Raw genomic sequence first — 15650 nt, forward strand, 5'->3', positions numbered from 1 at the left:
TACAGCGCTACCATGGCAGAAGTTAGCAATGGATATAGTGGGACCGATTGACTGGGCCCCTTCAAACTGTAGGTATATGATATCGCTGATCGATTCCCTGCTGAAAAAAAGTCCTATGATGCAATAACCTCATAGATCATTCATCATAAAATATCATACAATCTGTATGACATATCATACAGTCTGTATGATATATCATACAATTCGTATGATATATCATACTGATTGTATGATATGTCATACAGATTCTATGATATTCTATGATGAATGATCTATGAGGTTATTGCATCATAGAACTTTTTTTCAGTAGGGTTATCATTCAAAGTGGCCTGAGGTTGCCTTTTCATCTACAGTAACGTCACAGAGTGTGGTCGATTTTTTGCAGACTGTGTTCAGCCGAGAAGGCTATCCGGAAGAAATTGTCACAGATAATGGGCCTCAGTTTAGATCACAAATGTTTGAAACATTCTTGAGAGAGAGGGGTATTGCGCATCGTTGTTCTTCTCTGTACTATCCACAGGGAAACGGCGCGATTGAACGTTTTAATCGCGTGCTGAAAGATTTCATGCAGGTTGCCCGATTGGAACAACGGCCCCTCCACGCTGCTGTGGTTGACTATCTCGGCATATATAGGTCCACGCCGCATGCGACAACGGGTGTGTCGCCAGCTAAGTTGCTCCACGGGCGTCAGCCAAGGACAAGACTCAATACAGTGGGTTTGCCGACAAGAGAGGGTGTCCATGCCGGTTCGAATGTTCCTGCTAGGGTTAAGGCGAAGCAGATGTATGCAAAACAGTATACGGACAGGAGGCGAGGTGCGAAAAGACCAGCCTTTAGAGTAGGGGACTTCGTTCGTGTACGCAAGCCAGCAGGCGGTGGGAAAGCGTCGGTAAATTACATGGGACCTTTCAAAATTGTCGGCAGAAAAGGCAAAAATAGCTTTTTGATGAGCGACGGTCGTTGCTGGAACGCGTTTAAACTAGTTCGGGTTCCCTGCAATCAATCGCAGACAATAGAACAATGGGCATGGGAATTGCCTCATCACTACTCGGGTACCGCTGGGCCTGAAAGCCGCGCAGGCGCTGAACAGGGTGAATTGTTGCGATTGCCGGAAACAAGGGCTGAAGTTAATGAAGAAGTGGTTGCTCCTTTAGAGGATTCGGTGGAGCAACCTTTGCGTCGAAGCACTAGGGTACGCCGACCTGTAGAAAGATTTGGGTTTTCTTTACCTGAACAATAAGTGTTTATTTCGTGTTATTTTGGTTGTTGCAAATTACCATGTTGTATTTTCAAGCGGGAGGCGATGTTGTATTCTTTCTTGTTTCAGTTTCGTTTCTTTCAGTGTACATATCGTCATCGTCATTCAATATGATTTCCTATATAAGTGGCTTCACTGTGACGAATAAAGGAGAGTGTTTCTGCATACTGCGCTTGCGTGGTCCGGTGTCATGCGTCTGGTCTGAGTCAGAATCTGAAAATAACGTGACCACGTGGCCTTAAAAGGAACCAAAGGTGCTGCTAAAAATGATGGCTGTGTTTTCTGTTCTCAGTTGAACACTGTTTATTAATGTGCCTTTTTCTTCGCCTTGGTGGGTCCTTATTGTTGCACTAGTACATTTTTTTTGGTCCTTCTCTTGGTTCTACAATGCACGTGTTCCTTTAGAGCGTTACACATTGAGTCATCTGTTTAAAGTAGTTTATAATAAGATTCTTTCCATCATATTACCTGTCAAATAGCACCCTATTTAGGATGATTTATGAATACATAAATAAATTCACAACAGCTTCAAGTTCAAACTGAGCTTTCAGGCGACACATTGCAGTAACTGACAGTTTTGAATATAGTGGCCAAAATTTTCTTTTTCAAACGTTATTAGCTATTAGGAGTTAACAGCAAGTTGGCACAGCTGGTCATCATAGGAGTTATAAGCTTGTTGAAAGTTAAGTTAGCGTCAACCAATATAACGCTTAACAATGGCTGTTTGAATATAAAAAAATAAATGAAAATGCTTATGTTTTCTTACGCATAATGTTTGCTATTGCAGCATGGCTTTCACTAAAAAGACGTCTTCAAATCGATTATCATTTTCAAGAATAAACCGCGCAGGCTAGCTTTGGAGCATTTTAAATCTTCCAGTTATCATATAATAGAAAACAATGCTCCCGTAATATGAATGGGCCTAAATTTTTTCTACCTTTCGTCTGGTATTTGAAGTAACTATGACGTAAATTGATCACGTTGAGCAAATTGAGCACTGGATACTGTGGGCTGAATCTACGTGTGCCATTTAGGTATTTGCAACATCGCAGTATTTGCGAACAGAGTTACTCTGAAAAGTGCCTGCTCATCGGTGCATAATGTGCTAGACTAATGGTTAGGTTGAAATGGGGACATGAATACGGCAATATTTATTGATGCGTAGGCTCATGTCGCAGTGTCCATAGGAGCTTGTTACTTTGTCAAGGTCGATATGGAGGATATTGTTGCATCACATAAATTTATTTTCCTGTAGATAACGCAGCCATGTACAACTATTTCAGTGGAACAGTGATTATTTTCCACGATATCGTTGCTAGCTAGAGATACACGAAATCTGCTTTCGGTCTCTGCTGGAAGGCATAGCGGTCATCGTTGCCCCTTACACTTCTCCTTTGCGGTTTCTCCCGCTTCCTTCATTGCATTTAACTTCATGCTATTCTTGGTATCCGTAAAGTTCTAATGTATGGATTGTTGTACCTATGTTGACATTGGGCAGCGAAAGGCTTATTCTCACCGAGAAATTTGTAGCTGCGAAAACGGCACTGGAGGTCGCACCATTATTCATGTTTTGCAATTGTCTATACCTTGTAAGAAACTTAAAAAAGCAGCCGCTTTATGATCAAAACTCGCCAGTCTGGCGCTATATGCGAACTTGAACTTGTTCACAGTGTCTTTTCAAATACATTGTCTTTTCATCAAAGGCTACCAGCGTCTTCCGTTCCCTGAGATACTTATGAGACCTGCATTAGACTATCTACAGCTGTATATTTATAGAAACCTAAGCAAGGAGCCAGGGAGCCGCGAGACGACGCACAGGTGATTAATTCGATGGGCCGATTGCGACGCGGCGAGACAATTGCCGGGGTTGGTAGGGGCCCGCACTAAAGTTCGATTTCGTTCCCTACGCCCTGCACCGCTGCGCGCGCCGCAAGGCCGAAGCCGCTGTAGCGCACCCGAAGTCCTCTGCCTTCTTGAAGCGGCGCAGGTGGGCGAACATGATGCGGTTGTGGACCTTGAGCGTGCGCAGGAGACTCACGAAGAACTCCTCCTTGCGCAGGTCCGGCACCTGTAGGCATGGGAAGGTGAAGGAAGCCGAGGAGCGGCCGTGTTACCTAGACCGGGTCAAGAGGGTATGTATGAAGGCGGAGGGAGGCTGCCGTAGTCCCAAACTTCTCTCAAACCACATCTGCAGAACCGTAGCACTTGGCAAGAACGGTCATGCAAATGGCTTCCCTTTCAGGCAGGCAAGTTGCTAGGTGCGTGAGAAGTGAGTTAGGTTTCGTGCGTGCAGTACGGTTGAAGATATAGAAAACTTTTAGCAAGTGTAAACTTCGACAGCCATGCTGCTTTTTTTGTTAAGAGCTGATGCGACTGATTGCCGGAGGAGCAGGCCGGTGCTTGAAACACCTGCAAACGCAAGCTTGTGAGCGCTGAAATCAATACACTTGAATACTTTCGCTGTAGCTTATTTCTGGGTACGGAAAGTGTTTCTTGTGTCCGCTTTTTTTTTTACAACAATATCCTGTATAGGCAATTGGCTTCTCCGGTGAAGCTAAATGATATATAGAAATCATGTTGCTTTGCGAATGTGCAGAGACCTCTGTCGCATTCTCGAAAAGCAGTGGCCTCGTGGCGTACCTGCTGCCATCACATGTTTTCAATCGTCCAGGGGAGGCAAAAAACTGTGCGTTTAAAAGAACGGTCGAAGCCGAAGGGTCTTAAAGAGGGCTACCATTATTTCTCCTACACCAAAGGTCGCAAGTATCATCACTTGCCGTGAATGAAAGCATATAAATGACATTGAGCCTACGTCACAAACTCAGCTCGACACATACTGAACATTGTCTGCTGTCAGTGTGTGTTACTAGCGTCAGTTTTGTGTAGCCGGAACAGCCAATGTGATCAAACGTCGTCATGTGTCCTCTGATGCAGACAGGTGGCGACCGCCATTATATGCGAATGAAGATTGGGGACATTCAGCGACAGAGTTAGCAGTAAAGTGCGGGCTGCGTCCACACTCACGTCCTTGTAGTACTCGTCCAGGTCCCGGTCACTCTTGATCCAGGGCGGGGAGCCGATGTTCATCTGAAGGTGGTGAAGCTGCGACAGAAGCAAGATCATGGCTTCAGCTTGATCAATGATTCTTAGCACGCACGATAATTCCCACCTAAAAGCCTCCCTTCTCATCGAGGCTACAGCTACACATCATTTCACAAATAGTTGACGGCCACCGCCATATTCGACTCAGAGCAGGTGGCACGCATCCGCGTAACTGTAGAGTTAAGGCTTCAACCGCGGCTGTCGACGTCGCAAAAATAAAAAAACTTGCCTGGACAATCGTGAATGAACTCGAAGTAGTTATGAGGAGAGGAAAAGTGCTTTAGCGGTTTTACTTCACATCGAAGGTTCGGCTACTTGGCGAGTCTGATCCCGTGTCTCAAACGAGCGCAGGCAAACTAACAAAACGTAGGGAGATGAAAGCGGCCCTATCCCAACAGATTTCACATGCTGAGTGAGCGCCGTTTTCATCTGCCTCTGCTTTTTGGCTCTTTCGCGCGTGTTTGTCACAATGTCTCACTCAAGGTGGACACCAGAACAGCATCTTGAGGCGAGGAATTAAGGGGTAAAAATGTAAAAGAGTGAAAGTCGCCGCAGTGGAGAGCTCGAGAGCGTTATGATGTTGTGATAAACTGAAAAATGCACTTACTTTGATCTAGCCGAGATGCATGCATCCATTGCTGATAAGTCTCGATATGGAACCTTTTGGAACTTCTGGTTCGCTTCTCTAGTCGCGTCGTCGGCTCTTAGTTCTCGCGATACGAGTCGTTTACCCGCGTATTATCTAGACCGTAGACGCCCTTTTTCAAAATGGTCCGGTATTTTGATCAGTATAAATCGATCAATTATTTTCGAAACGGCGTGGTCACTGTGACAACGGTGAGCATGTAGCCCCCAAATGTCGAACAAACAACATGCCTGCGGGCTCGCCTACCTTCTGCCTCGCCCTCTCCTTGGTGTCAGCGTCCATCCAGGTGTTCAGATCGATGAGGACGGCGAAGGCATCTCGCAGCTCCTCGGCCATGTCATAGAGCTGCGTAAGGGACAGACCCGCTTGAACCGTGCATTCAAGCCCGGCTAAAAAAGGCCGAGTAGAGAGTGTTGATGTTCCGTATAACAAGTCTTTTGCAACGCAGCAGCGCGAAGTGGTGACTATGTCTGCCCTGGGTTTGATTGAAGCAAATGTGGAGTAAATTTCTGACACTTCTTTTCTCCATGTTGTGCATTTGGCAAATGTGTATCCTATTTTTTGATCTCTCCCAATCCGCGTACCATTCACTCTGTGTTGCACTGTTTTTCCTGTAAGTCCTGAACAGCTACTGTAAAGACATAGAAAAAGGCGCTGCAATTAGAGAAGAAAATGAGTTCCTGCTATAGCTGTAATCTGTCTAGAAGCTGCCGATAAGCGCTCGTGCTGATGCTTTAAATACAAATAAGTATAAGAAAAATCCAACGCTTACAGAGAAAACGGATTAAGTTTGAATAGTACGGTGATTCGTTGTGGATCACAACAGGCCCTGTAGGATTTTGCGGCATCTCGGGTGGCTTGTATCGTTCGGAGCCGTAAAAGTGTTAAAGCTTGAACCTTCCTCCAGTCAACACTTAATGATGAGGTGAATTCGATAGGCCGTTGCGAAAATGTCCGAAACGTTTTATCTGCTTCGCGCGAAGGGACCCGAAAAGAACTGGAAGTACTTCAAGAGTTATCCCCGCAGCATAAGAATTTTTCTGAATCGCAATTCGAAAGGCCATCTCAAAATAGCAGATAGTAATGAATACAACAACCGAACCACAAAAACTTCATGTTCATTTGGATAAACTTAAACCAACGAATTCGCGCTGAACAAGACAAAGAAAATGCGAAATTTCAGTGGTTTATTGCTTTAATGCTGGTCGTGAGAAAGCTTGTCTGCAGTGCTCAAGCGGTGTGACGAGAAACAAACAAAGCGAAATCTAAACACGGCTGTACGGTATGCCAACATGTTCTGCTGTGTTCGTTGCTTCCATTTAAGCTCTAAGATTGCAATGTATATGAACTTGTCTGGCGGTGAAGATTTTGCTAAACTTCTTAAGCCTTTTCTCTTCATTAGGTACACAGGGCAAGCACGCCGTCTTCTCACTGGTTTCATCGTCTAGAACTTTTTGTACTGCCCTAGTTATCGCATTCTGAATGAACAAAGCCACCCGAAGAGTGCGTGCCCTAACCTTCCTGTAGCGTTCGGCGGGTCGCGAGATGTGCCGGTCGAAGTACAGCCTGCCCACGGCAAAGTGGAGCAGCCGCGACGTGAGGCGGACACACTCGCGCGGCACCTCGCCGGCGTCCTGGAGCAGGTAGCGGTAGCGGTCGAAGCGGAACCGCGCCCGCCGGAACCGCTCGGTGGCGTACTCGCCCATCACTTGCACCATGCGCCAGCCCAGGTAGTTGGCCACCGCGGAACTGCGCACACGGCCCGCTCGATTACGGAAGGCTCGAACAGCTTTGTGCCATTTAGCGTTAAATTTATTCTAAGCGTGTTCTGTCCACTAGGTAATAACCATAACACCTTCGAAGACCTCTCTTTGCATCACGATGCTTTTTTTCAGAAAAACATTGTAAACATAAGTTTGGCCGCATTCTTTGGCGGTCTGGCTATAGTGGTTATTAAATGCAGTTGTATTAGTTGGCATGCAGGATGCAGGAACATGCGTTTTTTACAGACTGTTTTAAACATGCGTAGCGCACAACAGTGGTCACTATTTGACTTCTAGGAAAAAGAAAATGTTCGTTAGGTTTAAAGTTCTAATAGTGCGCTTTTCTTATCCAATAGCTAGCAGCTATAGTTTTCAGATTTTTACATAATGCGTCCCTGAAACGCGATCATATGGCTCAAACCCTTTCTTACCCATTCTTATCATGTCGTATAGATTACCACTATTAAGCTTTTACTGTATGCTGTCCAAGCAATGTAACTTTCAGTTACTTTTTGCCTAAGACTAGTGAAGAGAGGAACTGCCTTCCTTTATTCATTACATTCTTCAAAGGAACGTTTTACCATATTTTTCTTGATATGGCTCCGCCTTTCACCTTCAGAGATGCTTTGTTTCTTTTGATTTGTTAACCATTTATTTGATTTCACTTGGTTTTGATTTCTTGCATTGTTAAATATAACGCCCTGTAACCCTTCGTCAGGGCCAGGGACACTGAATTTAAAGTAAGAAATAGAGAATCAAACCTGCCCCCACCTAACGACCAAACGGAGCAGCACGTGGCGAGTAAGAACGGCCTTGAAAGATAGCCATCTACCATATTCAGCCACACTGCACAACAGTGCGTACCGTATTTAAAATGACATGAGCCTACATCCGGGAAGTTTCATCAAGAGACCAAGATTAAGTGGATAAGCAGGGCACGTGACACCTAGGCTGTCTAACTGCGTGAAAAGCTCATCCTCTTTCTACTCAGTTTTATAGAGGAACCAAGTCTGAATTCGAATAAGCCCGAGCCTAACGGCCATGATTTTAATCTCACTTAAAGTCGGTAACATTCCAAGGGTTGTCCTACACATTAAAAAGATAGTGAACATCTGAACTTGGGTGCATTGGAACTGCAGCATGAGTCAGTCGAGTTGTGTATCACAGTAATGCTCACCGCATGCACTGAATGCTTCCTTCCAAGCCAGCCGCTAACAGCGCCTAGAACGTGCTGCCTGCGACAGGAGACGTCTCACCTGGGGACCTCCTTAAGGAGCCGCGAGAGCCTCTTGAGGTAGAGCGGGTTGAGCACCACCACGTGATCGGTAAGGTCCATGGACACGCCCACGTCACGCACGATGACGTTGATGAAGTAAGACCACGGTATCTGCGGTGGAACGTTCGGAGAACAATGATGAATCCACTCGAGGCTGCCGCTCATATTTTGGTATTCAAACGCAAATGGCAGCCTTACGACCTTTGGCTGAGTTACCGGCAGCTGTGGTGTTTAATTCGACGATGATTGCAATGAACCGCTTACAAGCTTCTGTAGCGCCCAGGCAGTCATCTATCTACAAGTCTACTCAAAAACTTCACGCTTGATGAATAGTTACAGAGGGACGCCCATTGGCCACACACATGGGAAACACTTAATGATCAAGCTATCACTGGACCGTTTGTTTCGCATGTTTTTCTTTTCTGCATAGGGGAATATATTCGAGCACGCTCTCAATGCTTTGTACATATCTTGCTGTACGTGTAACTTCGCTCTTACCTGCAAATGTCAGTATGACACCAACAAGCAGAGTGGTGTCGTGCGTGAATTTCATGTGATTCAAGCATGAAAGGACCCATCGTCCTGGCATATTTCATAAATTTTGGGAGCAGTGTACGTTAACAATTAAAAGATGGTTCAACCGGAATGACCGTTATTGGGAAAATCAGCCAAATGTTGATATTTCTACATCATGGTGTCCAAGAGCACTTGGGGCTGTTGCAGTACCTCTGGTATGGCTCCCTCGAGCGTCCTCAGGCTCATTAGGTTGTAGACACGTTTCGGGTTTTGGATGGCATCCGGTGGCTCTATTATCTGCAATAAAAATAGCAGTTTTTTTCTGAATGCGTACAAGTGAATAAGAACGTTGTACTGCCCATGTTGAGTCTAAAATATACAGAACATGACTGTTTTGCTCTCACACAACAGGAATAAATACAGGCAATAACAGCATTTGCACCGAAGAATTGGTTTGTTCATGGAAGGTTGCGGCCAAGTACTACACCAGGGTTGCCAAATCCGGCTCTACTGATGGAGTGCGTCGTCGGTTCTGGTCAACGAGATCAGGCCGCACCCCAGGCCTGGTTTTGCAGTTCCCTCTACAGGCGTATTTTTTTAAAAAAATACGCCAGTACACTGGCAGTACTGACAAGCGTCATCCAACATTGTTCACTGACTGCATGTGGTATTCAAAAAAACGTCCACACCAATTTTTATCACCGATTACGGGGAGTGTACACAAGGTTGAAGTTATTCGTGTTTACCAAATGCTCCTGTGCCTGGATGCTAGAGCGTTATGGTCTGAAAATTGAACAAACAACTATTTTCGTATTATAGCCAGGTCCGCTATTTTTGTGGCTCGCGAGGAGATGCATGCGAATTCGGCACAGGCTGTAACAATTTCCGTTCACTTCCATTTGAAGACGTGCTTATCCTTTTTCACAAATTCCGTATACAGAGCTAGAGCGTTCTATTGCTGAGGTCAAGGTTACTAACCGTAGAGAAGAACGAAAGAAAACAGCGCCTTGTTTACAATCGTCATCGCCTCTCGTTCTGAGAACGCGCTACAGGCACTTATTGAAGCGGTTCGCCCGGGGCTGTGTGGTTGATACAGTTAACACTTATTGTCCTTGTGATGGAGGATGCCAAAGAGCTTCAAAATCAAATTTCTTAAAGTGGTTTGTATGTATTTATGTCGAGGCTAGTTCCTACTTATCGATGACTGAATGGAGTGGCGGAGAACATATTTTTATGGCAAAATGCGACACTAAAGGTGATTTGAAGACGGCCTTTTTCGACGGATAACCACGTCTTAATAGAAATGAGAGTGAAGGTAATCAGCATACTAGTTTGCATGTTCCAGCTGTATGCTGATGCACAAGCTCCTGATAAGGCTACGGTGAAGAAAACGCTGTTGTAACTCTTAAAGCCTATCTTTAAAGAATGCTGACAGTACTAGGCGAAACAGCGAGAATAGATTGTAATAGGATGTAGAAAAGGGAAATGGGATGCTGGTAATGGATTAAGAGAGATGGCAAATTTGAGGGCACCCATTCACAACGGACGTGTCCGGGACTCCGCTACCAGAGACAAGTAAATACTAACATGGTGCAGGTGACCGCTGGCCCGTACCGAGAAGACCCGTCGGTTCCTTCGGATCCATAAGCAGTTTTCTGCGTTTACTGCTGTGATTCGTGCCACCCGGATATTCCTTTCGGAGGTTCAAGCCACCGGATGTCGCTTTGGCCCTGTCCTTCCTCGGCACGGACCGGCAGTAAATTATCCATCCCAAGACCCCTCCCCTAATCCCCCCCCCCCCGCCCCCCTCCCGATGTTGACACATCTGCTTGGTGGGAGTGTTCTGGTCGGAGCTAGCCGGGCTCATATTGAAAAGTGGGCATTGATGTGATGGCCCGGGCTTATTAAAGCCAGTACCAAAACAATATTGGGACATTTTAAGCTTTCAGCGCCTACAACCAAAACCCTTCCTTTAAGAGCCATGACCGGCCCTTAGGTCACGCGGTTGGCTTGAGACCACTTCCACGAGGAGTCAGGTTAAAAAACCAGCTGCCAGGACCTCCGCGCGTCACCGAAGTCCCCGGAATCGAAAACCGACGCTCGGAAGCTAGGAGGCACGCCTCTTGCGCCAGGAGGGAGACTGCACAGCGTGTGTTTAAAAACGTTTCATTTTGACCGCCCTGCGAGCCGGAACCTGTCATGCCCAACAAGGATCCAGCAGGCCTGCCTCTGCAGCCTGCATCAGGCTAGTGGGCGCAACTGGTCCTCAACGTTAAGAGGTTGTTCGATGCAAGCTTCCATGCGGTTCGCAGTCCCGCCTTCTGCTGCTGCAGACGGGCAATGAATAGCAGCCACCTGGCAGGGTGAACCACAGGCGGGCGTAAAATAATTCATTCCCCCCACCCATCCCCAGCGTTTCACAGGCACTGAGCACGCAGCATTGTGGGTTTCATTCTCGCGCAGTGTTGTTGATCATGACTGTCAGTGCATTATAAAAACTACGGAGACGCTGAAGCCGCCCTAGGAGTGCAATGCGATAGGAAGAGATTTAACATTTGTTGCAGCTTCTGTTGAAACTTTTGCTTGCGTTTTCGTCAGGTTCTTTGTAGTTGCCTGTCCATGAGCCGGCATATTAAGACCGCTTTCTGCTTAAGCAGGTATCTCCTTTGCTGTGACGGTGCCAACATTGGCATACATCGTATATATCGCAGATATTGATAGGTTCCTCGCAACTCGTCAGGAGAGTTGTGATGACATCAGGATGTAAGGTGGCCTCTCTAGACCAATTTTTAATTTAATTGACACCTGCCATGGTGGCAGATTGCTAAAAATACGGTGGTCTGGTTGCTACCTACTACGATAGGCAGGTTCTGAGGACGTCACAAGGTCACGCGATCTCTCTCGACCGATCGGAGAATTTTTTGACAGCGGACATCTTAAGAGTTTTCGGTGTGACAGCTCTAATACTCTCGCATTAAAAAACCTCAGTATGCGTGAAGACCGGCATGGGACCAACGAAAAACATCGTTTACGCACGAAGAGCAACTATAGCTCTGAGAAGTGAAAGGTCATCGGCTGCAATGAATGCCTCCTCACAGCGGCCAGCTTGGCCTCGAAGGCCACGATCTCGTTGACGACATCGGCCGCCTGCACGTTGGCGCCCATGAGCAGTGCGCATCGGTAGATGTAGATCTTGTATCGGTGCAGGATGCGGAAGAACGGAGACCGGAAACGACCCCGCAGCACCATCGGCTCCACGCCGAACGACGGCTGTCCGATCTGCATCGAGGCGAAAGAAGAAAGAAAGGAATGCTTGTTAGCAACTAGGCCTAGATGCACAAGGTTGTTGGTCGCGCGTGTAGTCTTGTTGAAAAGAGGCGCTTAACGGGCATGCAATGCTGAAAATACCGAGGCGTGCGTCTGTTTGGACACAAAGACAGCTATTGTGTTGACGGATTGGAGATGGTAGTTATTGACAACACGCCGCAGTAAAATCTCAGGCTTCTCAACCTTGAAGGGGCCCTTTAGAAGAAGTAATCTGTATCAGATTCTGGGACTCCGATTATTCTAAGAGTGTTCGAGAGCGCTATGAGTATCATTTTTGCACGATTAATGCGCACATTTATTTGTAATGCTATGCCATTTACTGCACCCAAACTTAGTTGAACATGACAGTAATTGGTATGCTATATCTCTGCGGTAGCAGAGGAACTTTTACCTCACGTTTCACAGGTTTAGTGCCTTCAGTTGGTAATTCTGCGATGTCAAGTCTAGCTCAGTTTCACTTGGCTCCGCGACAGGTTTCTATACTGCAGCTACAGTTCTAGTCCTTAATAGCTCTACTTCTTGCTTCGCTTGCCAGTATTTTAGGCAACAAATCCCACGGCATGAACATGACGGTTGACAAAGGGCAACATATGATTTTGCCTGGCTGGTGTCACAACCAAACAACAAGCGCTCCATCAATGCGCGCAGCCTGGTATCAATCTACCGGCACCGGACACATTTGCGTGCTTCGGCGGCTGCTCGTCTTGTAGGCTTTCGTATTCGATACCCTGATTGCGCTGCCTGCTAACGCACCGCAACAAGATTTTTTGTAATCTAACTCACTGCGGAGCTAAGCTTCAAGAGACTTCAAAAGAAGAGACACCTGGGCTAGTTGGTACGCTGACATAATGAATAAACAGCGCTAAAGACGACGACGAAGTGCAAACAGGACGAGCGCTGTTTTTTTTTTTTTTGCCTTGCCAGGAGCACTTGTAAGAAATAATCGCTCTAAAAGGTTCCCCAGGCTTATGCGTCGTCACAGAAAAGAACGTGTCCAGAAATCCTGATTTAGTGCTTTTTACAGCTGTAGCCAATGTGCTTAAATTTAGTCCTAACAAGCGCACGCCCTCTCTCTTGACCTTCGTGGTATCCTCTGGCACCGCTTACTCTGCCAAAATTGCCTAAGGAGTGAAATGCCTCTTTTAGCACACAGTAGGAGAGAGAAGAACTCCCTTCTCTCTCCATCTGGTGGCAAAAGGAGTTGTAAAATAGGCATATTCTTTTTACCTCCGTGATCTGAATCTCTTGGAGGAGGAGGAGGAGGAGGACGATAAACTTTATTTTTGTCGACAGATATATCTGACGGTGTGGTGTTATAGCCCCATCAAGTGGCCATGAGCCCGTGGCGTTCGGTGACTTCTAGGGCTCTTGTCACAACCCGGATCTGTGTGTCTGAGTCGGAGCTGAGCAATGCGGCCTTCCACTGGTCTGGATTCGAGATCTGCAAGCCTCTAGGGGGGTAGTCCCGAGGGCAAGCCCAGAGTATGTGGGATAGAGTGGCATGTTGGCCACACATTTGACAGGAAGGAAAACACATCCACCGCCGAATCCACTGAATGAAAAAGATGATCTCATTTTAGCTGCTGGAAAAAACTGTCATAGCTCTGTTTCTCAATAAGTAAGATTCATCGATGGCATGAACCGGATTACGTATGTGAGAGTGGCCTGCCTCCTAACTGTGCACGTTTCTCAGAAAATACAGGTGTAACGTCAAGAGAAAAAAGAATATGCTTTTGGGGGTATGTCATTCATATTCATACCATCGTTCTACAATAGCGATCTCCTGAGAAAAAAACACTTCGCAAAAATGTCTCATGATACCAATGAAAGAAAACATTACCGCTAAATTCCCTCAAATCTCCCTGATTCGCGGTGAAACCACACCGTAAGTACGTCATGTTGCAGTTCTAGTATGGCTTGTATGATCAACGTGAAAGTTAAGCTACACTGGATTTTTATTTCAATAAAATATCTAAGAGGACGCCAGTTATCCTCGTAACAAAGAGCCGACCGTCAACATACCTTACGTCATAAAATTGCTTTTGAATTAAGAATCCTGCGGTGTGCAGCTATGGCTTGGCTTGTTTCATCGTTTACTGAGCTGTGGGAACTGTTACAAGGCAGCAATATTCGAATTACTGGCTAATTTTATTACTGAAGCTCGGAAAATATATGCAGAACAGCAGGAGCGGTTCAGAGCGAAGTGCGTATACTTATTTAAATGCGGTAACGATGGCTTCAGCGGCGGCTGAGCGGTAGAGCACTCTCCTTCCAACCGAAAGTTCCGCTCGGCGGATTTTTTTTTCCAGAAGTTATGTACCAGAACGAGTAGAAGTATTCCTACACTGGCTGTGGCTGCGGCGATTCAGGAAAAAGGAGTGAAATACGGGAGATGTTTCTGCTTCGTCGAAAGGCGGTCACAGCACGCCATCACTTCTGAGAGTGCACTGATGCCTTATCTTTCACATAACAACGGCATAACATGCACGGTAACCTCAAGGACTAAACTGATCAAATCATAGAGTGGCTTGCTGTTTGAGCAGCGGTCATGTGCGCAACTGACGATGGCGGGAACGTAAGTGTTGTTTTCCGTAACAAAAGACATTTGACCGTCGTCACTCCTCCCGTCTTTGCTTTTCATTCGTCGTTGCTTTGGTGCTACTACTCCCATGAGCCGCCGCCACTTAACCCAGTTGACCGACCTATTCTTTCAGAGTGCACAGTGCCGTCGCTTTGTGCACTTGCACTGAGCTGCACCTGCACCTGTTCCCTCGTGTGCATGATATACGGACAAACGCACGCAAAGCAAGAGGAGCCGGTGTACCCACGTATATCAGGTATCTGTCGCTGTTGTGGTAGTCCACTCCGACGCGGACGGAGATGATGGCATCCAGGCCTAGCTCCCGGATGATGTTGCCCAGGATGAAGAAGGTACGGAACTGCGCCGTCCGGTTCAGCATGGGCCACTGCGCGAGCTCGAAAAACTGGAGCAGGTCTTCCACGGGCTTGGTTCCCTTGCTGTTGCGGAGGTCTGCGCCGAGTGAATGAGATGACACTTGATTCGGAAGCTTGCTCAATGTTTTAATTTGTCGTACGGAATACTGCTGACAAATTGGCAGAATCACTTAGCTGGAGTGTAAAACAAGTTCAGAAATGCGGAGCCTGGTGGTTAAGGAATTTGAGTAGATGTATAAGGTGCTCAATGTTTCGTACAAACAATTACTAGTATAGTTTAATAAGCAGCTCCTTTAATCCTGGTTCACTGAAAGAGCTGTTTGCTTTTAAGACTGATTATTTTTTTGTCTATTTCTATGCCACTCAAAGTATTCAGCAAGAGCTAAAACAATAGGCTGTCGAACGTGTCTACGAGGGATAGTAGGCCGAAACCAGAGGAACCGACTGATAATGAGCTCGAGTAGAGTGGCGTGCAGGGTGGGGAAGACCTCACCGATGTTGATGCAGCCCTGGTAGAGGGCCGATGCCTTCTGGGTAGCCGTCTGGTCCCGGTACGATATCACCGTGTTGTTCAGGATGTCTGCATGAGACAATGAAGCTCCTTACAGTAAGACCCCCTATCACCCTGGAACTCGCATCGACAACTGTAATATGCACGAACTAGCGCACGCTCAAACTTTGCGCTGACGTTATATCGCGGAGGCGTCGTGAATTTTAAATACCTGTTTTTTTTTATTTGGACACCGTATTTTTTTTAATTGGACACCGTAACGCAGACTACAGATTTGGTGCGATTGCTGAAATGCG

The 15650-nt window shown here is 46.4% G+C and overlaps 1 protein-coding gene across 1 annotated transcript in view; it reads right to left on the minus strand.

Annotated features, from left to right (window-relative positions):
* LOC149361716 (neprilysin-1-like) overlaps positions 1-15650 on the minus strand; it is a 75194-nt gene that overhangs the window by 47455 nt on the left and 12089 nt on the right. Inside the window, exons 5-13 of the mRNA XM_089568133.1 lie at positions 15337-15423; positions 14717-14919; positions 11658-11840; positions 8772-8858; positions 8026-8156; positions 6524-6755; positions 5253-5351; positions 4283-4360; positions 3214-3326 (exon numbers count right to left, since the gene is read on the minus strand). Of these exons, the coding sequence (XP_089424259.1) occupies positions 3214-3326; positions 4283-4360; positions 5253-5351; positions 6524-6755; positions 8026-8156; positions 8772-8858; positions 11658-11840; positions 14717-14919; positions 15337-15423 (1213 nt within the window). The remainder of the gene's footprint in view (positions 1-3213; positions 3327-4282; positions 4361-5252; positions 5352-6523; positions 6756-8025; positions 8157-8771; positions 8859-11657; positions 11841-14716; positions 14920-15336; positions 15424-15650) is intronic.

The sequence above is a fragment of the Amblyomma mixtum genome, chromosome 2, assembly GCF_055824585.1.
Source record: "Amblyomma mixtum isolate Tamu chromosome 2, ASM5582458v1, whole genome shotgun sequence".
Taxonomy (NCBI): Eukaryota; Metazoa; Arthropoda; class Arachnida; order Ixodida; family Ixodidae; genus Amblyomma; species Amblyomma mixtum.